We start from the raw sequence: 8,314 nt of genomic DNA, 5'->3' as shown, positions 1-8,314 counted from the left end.
GATTTTTTTTAACTCAAACGATCTCTCCACAAAACAACTTTATGTTCTTATAAAATAATCAAAGACCATCGCGATGTACAAAATAAATCTGAATAAGAAAAAATGTATATTGCGTCGTAACAAATGTGACGATTTTTGCTGTAGGTGGTAAGGAGAGGGTTAATTTACTCACATTTGTTATCATGTGTTTATCCATTATTTTTTATTCTATCCACAGCCGCAGTATCCAAACCATAACAATGATAATATTGATATAGGAACAACGAAAAAGATAACGGTATCCCCAGGAGAGACGGGAAATAAAAATCAAGATAATAATTTGAGACGTAGAAACGTGATAAATATGCCATTTGTGACTGGCAAACTAATTACTCATAAAGACAACAACAACAACACCAACGCCAACAACAATAACTATAACAACACCACAAACAACGATAAAAATACCAACAGCAACAGTAGTTTCAGTAACAACAAATTCACGGGCACTGTTAGGAAATACAACTTTGCTGTCAACAAATACAACAACTACAATATCATCGATAGAAAAAACAACAGGAACTACAAAATAAACAACATTAACCAAACTATATATAACAACAACAACAACGGCAGCAACACCAACAACGATAACAACATCAATAACAATGTTAATAACAATAAACTCGTGGATACCATAAGGAAGAACAGCATTGTTTTCAACAAATACAATGACGAGAATACCGTCAAAAACAAAAACAACAAGAGCAATATAAATAGAATATACAACATTCATGATAAAGCTAACAACAACGTCAACAACAACAACAACAACAACAACAACAACAATAACAACAACAACGGCGACAACATCATTGATAACAGCAGTAACACTTCCCACAAAAACCTCACGAGAACCAGACGTTCGAGCAGGTCCCCAACTCCGTTCCGATCTCTCCAAAACGATGCCCAGATTTACGACAAAGGGGGCTTCAAGTTCAACATCAGCGACAACAACATCATTGATAACAGCAGTAACACTTCCCACAAAAACCTCACGAGAACCAGACGTTCCAGCAGATCCCCAACTCCGTTCCGATCTCTCCAAAACGATGCCTGTGACAGTATCCCTCACGCCGTGGTGGGCGGAAGAGAAGCTCGGCCCCATTCACAGCCCTGGATGGTTTACATCGTGGCAACGGTAAGAAACAACAATCGAACGTTTCCATTTAACAATACAGTACTCGCCGGATTATAGCCCGCTTAATTCCAGCAAGCTCTGCAATGCGACACGCTGAAGCTGGAGCATCGGATTTCAGCGAACTCGGATGCAAGCATGCTTTTTTTTTTTTTTTTTGGCTTCTCCTGAGAGCATGTTAGATTCCAGCGAGTACTTAAATATACAATAAAACATAGTCTTTCAGAACCGCAAGACCCCTTGAACCGGAATTTATCAGAAACTAAGGATAAGAGGAATTGGGGATTTTTTAAATTCCTATTATAGCCGGATCCTTACCAACCAAGGTTTGTTATATTATGCATACCTGCCAACCCTTCCGCTTTTAGCGGAATCATTCCTGTTTTCACTCTTCCATATTGTACTCTTCCGCCATTGTCTCAAAAATTCCGATTTACAAAATGATGATAATGGTAAGAATCAAACAGAGCAAAGAGGGGGGGGGGGGGGGGGCGGGGTGAAAGAGGTGAATTCCTATTTTTTGTCTCAAATTGCTATTTTCAGGCGTCCTGATTCCACTTCTGGAATGTGAAGGGTTGGCAGGTCTGTATTATGCGGTTTCCACTTTGAGTCATTATAAATAATACAACTCATCAAATGTCTTCGTCCACGTCCTCTGCTCGTGTTCAATGTTTGTGTTGTGTGATGCAAGCAATGATTCATAGCGTAGAACTTGAACACGTACTCTTGTGAAGAATATAGGACTTAAAATTTTCCCAACTAACTGATTTTTTGGGATGTTTTTTTTTTAATTGTAATTTTCTTTCTAGCTTTGGCTGGCACCTTATACACACTTGTTAAGATCTTTATCTTACACCGGTGTTTGTTCCCTAGTTTCTGAAGTTGATATTTTCAAAAAAAAATATAAATGGAGCAACTCAAATATCTTCGCCCTCGTCCTTTCGTGTTCAATGTTTGTGTTGTGTGATGCAAGCGAGGATTCGCATGCACAGCGTAAAACGCGTACCCTTGTGCAGAATATAGGAACTAAAATTGTCCCAACTATCGGGAGTCTCTGTGGTGTAATTGTAGCACGTCTGACTGGTAATCAGGTCTGAGGTCGATCCCTAGTCGAGGGAGAGTGGTTTTTTTGTTGTTTTTGTTTTTTGTTGTTTTTTTTTCTTTTTTGTTTTTTTTTTTTTTTTTTGGAATGGTTTGTTTTGTTTTGTTTTTTTTTTCTTGTATTTTTATTTCTTGATTTGTCTGGCATTTTTTATACACACTTGTTGAGGTCATTGTGCGGCTATGTGATCTTGTAGTACGACACTCGATTTTGGATCGGAAGCTCCTGGGTTCGGGCCTCACTCGGTGCACAGTTGAGTCCTTGGAAAAGACTCTTCACTCACATTCTCTCACCATACTTAGGTGTAAAATTAGTACCAGGCTGTCAACAGTCTTAACTCTGTCGAAAAATTGTAATATCGCCTAACAGGCGTCATGTCTCGTTCTCCATTATACGTGTTGCTGTTAGTCAGGGACCCTTTGTAAAGCGATTTGAGCACATTAAGTGGAGATTGCGCTATATAAAAGCTCAATTATAAATAGCTTGATAATTGTAGCAGATATCGAAGTTTCGATCCACGGCCAAGACAGGCTGCGTTTGTAAGATTTTTTCCCTTGTATTATTATCTCGGCTATGTCTGGCATTATTTCATAATACTAACGAAAGAGTGAAAATGGAGAGGCTTCGTATGGGAACAATACAGCCAATGGACGTTTCTGGTACAAACCCTTCGTCATCACAACAATGAACAAATTAACGTGGAAAATATACATATAAAGTAAAATGCAAAATAACTTGTATTTTACTATATTTATTTTCCACCTTAATTTGTGTATCTCTCTCTCTCTCTCTCTCTCTCTCTCTCTCTCTCTCTCTCTCTCTCTCTCTCTCTCTCTCTCTCTCTCTCTCTCTCTCTCTCGAGCTTTTACGTATACGGAGCAATATCCACTAAACGTGCTCAAAGCGTTTTACAAAGGGTCCCCGACCAACAGAAACACGTAACATGTAGAACGAGTCATTACGCCTGTTAGGCGATTATACAATATTTTTTTCCGACAGAACTCGCTGTTAACGGACAGGTACTCAATTTACACCTGAGTACGTTGAGATAATGTGAGTAAAGAGCCTTATCAAAGGACTCAACAATGCTCCGAGTGAGGCTCGAATCCAGGACCTTCCGATCCAATCTGAAAGCGAGTGTCATAACACAAGACCACGTAGCCGCTCAGCCGCTCTCTCTCTCTCTCTCTCTCTCTCTCTCTCTCTCTCTCTCTCTCTCTCTCTCTCTCTCTCTCTCTCTCTCTCTCCTTTGTCTAGCATTGTTTCATGTAAACATTTTCAGAATTTCAATTTAGTGTTGGTAGTTTGTTACTGTATCATTGAAATAACATATGTTGATATTGATATACTGTATGATTTTTTGTTTCTTTTTGACAGTTGGTACCATACAAAAGGAATCAAAAATGTGGAGGAATTCTGATATCTGACCAGTGGGTCTTAAGTGCTGGCCACTGCTTCTTCAACTACAACACACAACACTTTGTGGACAGAGGATATATCATCCTTGGTGCCCATGACGTCACATACAAGGCGGAAGACATCCATTCGATCCTTACGCATCCACTCTTAAGAAAGCAAATATTCGTACACGAGCTATTTGATCATACAACGCTCTCAAACGACATTTCATTGATTAAACTTCCCTCCAAAGTCCCACCCCGACACCCAAAAATAGATGTGGCATGTCTAACCCTCCCAGGGGAGGCTCCGCGTGATAAAGACATATGCGTGACATCGGGGTGGGGCCTGGTGGGCGTTCAACCAAATATTATGACTTCCAAATTAATGACCACGACAGTTCAAGTCAGACCCTGTCAGTACGGTGAAAGGTGGAACATCTGTACGAGCAGACTCAACAACGTCACTAAGCCCCAGGATACATGCTTGGGTGACTCTGGGGGGCCTCTAGTGTGTAAGATGGAAGGAGATGTCCAAAAAGTGGTGGGAGTCTTGTCTTTTGGGTCTAGTAAATGCGACGGTGACTATTTTGGGAGCCCTACGCGTTACACGAGAGTCAGCAATTATCTGAATTGGATTGAAAAGACGATTGAAGCAAATTGCTGACGTTTGTTAGGGTTGGTGTCGGTGATGCTTTAGTCAGTTTTGGTAAGACGCAACGGTATACTGTTCTTCTTGTTTGTAATTGTAATATATTCCTTGTGGTTATAAAAAGTACTTCGTGTAATAGTGATAGGCCGATTTGATCGTGAATAAATTTTGATTGAACAATCAAGGGCGACAATGGGAGTCAATAGTCATAGTCTGATGTCACGTCCGCCCAGCAAAAAGCAGCTTGGTTGTAAACAAAGAAAATGGGTACTTTTATTCTTCAGACTGGCTAGAACTTTTTCACATGTTATGTGATCAGAATGTATAAAAGTCAAAACATGATCAGATATATAATGTTTTTCTTCTCTGGATTAACTTTTATGCTCGTCGGAGAAGTATTGCATAAGGGCGTCCGCCATTGTTCACATAGTTTAGAACCAGTTACTTACTTTAGTTACTATGCGTCATCACGAGGGAAGTGACATCACGACCGTTGAAGCCAATTGGATTCAGTAGTCTGATGTCACGCCGCCCGGCAACTAGGGCCATCTTGGTTCTAAACAAAGAAAATCATTACTTTTTATTCTTCATGCTGGCTAGAACTTTTCATATGCCTTGTGATTAGAATGTGTAAAAGTCAAAACATGATAACATTTATGGTTTGTTTGTTTTTTTCCTCTGGATACGCTTTTATGCTCGCCGGGGAAATATTTCATACGGGCGCCCGTGATTGTTCCGATAGTTTAGAGCCAGTGAGTGTTACAAAGTTACCATGCGTCATAAGGAAGGAAGTGACGTTACGACTGTTGAAGAGTATTGCCAACCAATTATTTACTTTATGAGTGGAACTAATGTACGACAGGTCCGAATATACACAGTAGTCATCGCCTTTCTGCACGGTATTCGGAAGAGGTGAAAAGTGTGCAATTATCCGATCGTGCAGTAATCTGATACATAAAGGGAGACAATCCTTGCTTACTTTGTGAACGTCAATAAATCATGGATTATCTCCCCTGATGCTGATATAAGGTGTACATTGCTCAAACTCAAAATATCAAATGGTACGACTAAGGTTTATCAGAATTTTTTTTTTAATGAATTCTATACTATAAATCTAGCAATTTAATTTTTCAATAATACAAGGATTTTGAAACACACAGTACTTCTCCGTAGTTTTCGCAAAGTGTGTAGACTTTCTGCTTCCAACTCGCCAATGACTTACTTTCAGTTTCACATTGATGGTGATACATTCTTGTTCTTGGCTGCCGTTTTATTGATCGTTGGAACATGAATGACAACGCTCAGACTCAATATGTTTATAACTTTTACAGAAAAGTAATTGAACATTAGGATAACGCAGTTGATATTGATACCCAGACCTGCCAACCCTTCGCATTCCAAAAGTGGAATCAGAACGCCTGAAAATAGGAATTTGAGACCAAAAAAATAGAAAGTTCACCTCTTTCACACACCCCCCCCCCCCCCCCCCCCCTCCCCGTTTGCTCTTTTTTATTCTTCTTAGTCCTAGCATTATCATCACTTTTGTAAATCGGAATTTTAGAGACGATGACGGAATAGTACAAAATGGAAGAATGAAAATAGGAATGATTCCACCAAAATCGGAAGGGTTGGCAGGTATGGACCGCCCACGCATGCATTTAGCACCATCAAGCAGTGCGCCTTGCACCTCAGCCAATTGCGTTGATGACACAACAGTTTATTCATTTCCAGTCTGACACGTGCCGAAACACTATCTTCAATACAATTTGCGCTTAGATAAGGCGCGGAGAACTATGCTAGACCTGGTTCGTGAATACTGTGTGTGTGTGGAGTGCGTGTGTGTAGACTACTTACTACATACTACATCATTCATTGTTTACAAACACAAACACACCGCAGTTTGAAATTGTTAGTGCGATTGGTGTGTGTGGTTGTTGTTAGAGAGAGAGAGAGAGAGAGAGAGAGAGAGACAGGAAGAGAGGGAGAGAGAGAGAGAATTTGTGAATAGCCATTTTGTGTTTCCCTGAACTCCGGCTATTAATACAGTGGATTTAGTCTGTCCAACCATCACCGTTTGTTTACATTTATGTGTCTGCTGATGCCATTGCTTACCTAGGCACAGTGTAATAAATAAAAAGATAAAGGTGTAAGAGCGTATTAACAGTCGTACAGTAGTCAATATTCCTATTCGCTAGACCAATTTTGGCTCCAATTTCACAACTTCATGGCTTTCTAAGTCATAACTTATTAAAATTAAAGTTGATGACAAAACACTTATTTTAATTTTAGGATTGAAATGAGTTTAACTCTGATAGTAATCCACTCCAAAACATATTTTTAAAATACAAGTAGGCAGGCTGTAAGCATTATCATTATTTGTACATGTTCCCATAATCCCCCCCCCCCCCCCCCCCCCCCCCCCCCCCGAGTAGGTAGACAACTTACTGTGAACGTCATAAATCATGATTATCTCCTCTGATACTGATACGTGTATATGTTGTACATGTTCAAGCTCAAAATAATGGACGACTAAGCTTTCAAATTGAACAAATTCTATTATATGCGGCTATGTGGTCTATGGTATACATTCGCTTCGGATCGAAGTCTGGGTTTGAGCTCACGCTCGGGAATAGCATCCTTGAAAAGACTCTACCACATCCTCACCGTACTCTGGTCAAATGAGTACCTGGCGTTAACATCGTTGTCTTGTCCGAAAAATTGTATATCGCCTAATAGGCGTTAGTCCTGTCCTACATGTTAAATGTTTCTGTTGACAGGACCATTGTAAAGCCTTTGAGCACATTTATGAATGCGCTATATAAAACTCACTTTTTTTAAAGCTCATTTTTTATGAGCTGTGAGTGGTTATGGCATCATTGTATAGCACAGTACAGTTATTACTGCAATATCCACTATATCTATTTATTTGTCGAGCTCCTAATGAATGCAAACAAAAACAAAAAAGTGCCTTATTCCAAACATGTTGCCTGAATACGTTTATAAAAGCATTCAACATCACAACCTTGTATGACAAGATGTGACACAGCATCCTTGAGCCGCACAAAGAGCACTGAAGGTGATAAATAAGACAAAAGGTAAACCTATAAACAGCCTCGTCTGTAGGGGCAAGTCTGGTTCTTATGAAAAATGTGCTATGTGGTCTTGTGGTATTACACTCGCTTTCAGATAAGTAGTTCCTGGGTTCGAGCCTCACTCGGCACATACTCGAGTACTTGGAAAAGGCTCTTTACTCATATTCTCTCAACACACTCAGGTGTAAAATGAGTACCTGGCTGTTAAAAAAAATTGTAATATCGCCCAACAAGCGTCATGTTTTGTTCTACATGTTAAATGTTGCTGTTGGTCAGGGCCCCCTTGTAAAGAGCTTTGAGCAAGTTTACTGGATATTGCGCTACATAAAAGCTGTTTCTTTTATGGGTTTTACAGCACTTGCAACACATAAGGTCATCTCAGCGCCAGTAAAAGGAAGAAAATGGGATAGTCAAAAGTTCCAGAATTACAATTAAAGCATTCAAGAAAAGGTAAGACAAAGGGAATTGGTTCAAATAGGAAACCAATGTAGATTCCAAGAGCACACTATCAAAGTACTTAGTTTGAGATCACCTAAAAGTCTCATCCAGACACAAGCACAGGTCCCCACTAAGAGGGATACACTCAAATGTTTACAAATCATAAATAATATGTAAATAAAACATAATACAGTGCAAAACAGAGAGATGATATACAAGGAAAAAAAATATCATCTCCCAAAACTATAAATTTGACTGTTTCCCTCTCAGCCAGGGCCAGGACAAAACCAAGTAATCTCAGTCCAAGAAAAAGACAGAAAGCAAGTTGCAAAACTGATTTTGGGAGATAGAAGACACAGTAAGTACCTCCCTGCCCACTATGAGAGGTCAGGATACCCACCCAGAAAGCTCGAGTTAAATAAATCGTTTACAGAATAAAAATAAGTAACAAATGTG

At 39.6% G+C, this 8,314-nt stretch overlaps 1 protein-coding gene across 1 annotated transcript in view; it reads left to right on the top strand.

Moving 5' to 3' along the window:
- Window positions 1-6,612, top strand: part of LOC144957461 (uncharacterized) — a 12,806-nt gene extending 6,194 nt beyond the window's left edge. Inside the window, exons 2-3 of the mRNA XM_078888740.1 lie at window positions 218-1,180; window positions 3,657-6,612. Of these exons, the coding sequence (XP_078744866.1) occupies window positions 218-1,180; window positions 3,657-4,343 (1,650 nt within the window). The 3' untranslated portion in view covers window positions 4,344-6,612. The remainder of the gene's footprint in view (window positions 1-217; window positions 1,181-3,656) is intronic.
- The last annotated feature ends 1,702 nt before the right edge of the window (window positions 6,613-8,314 follow it).

Source organism: Berghia stephanieae, chromosome 12 (genome assembly GCF_034508935.2).
Source record: "Berghia stephanieae isolate SIO BIC M18660-M18661 chromosome 12, UCSD_Bste_1.3, whole genome shotgun sequence".
Lineage (NCBI taxonomy): Eukaryota > Metazoa > Mollusca > Gastropoda > Nudibranchia > Aeolidiidae > Berghia > Berghia stephanieae.
The sequence above is the reverse complement of the archived record's forward strand: the minus strand, read 5'-3'. Positions and strand labels throughout refer to the sequence as shown.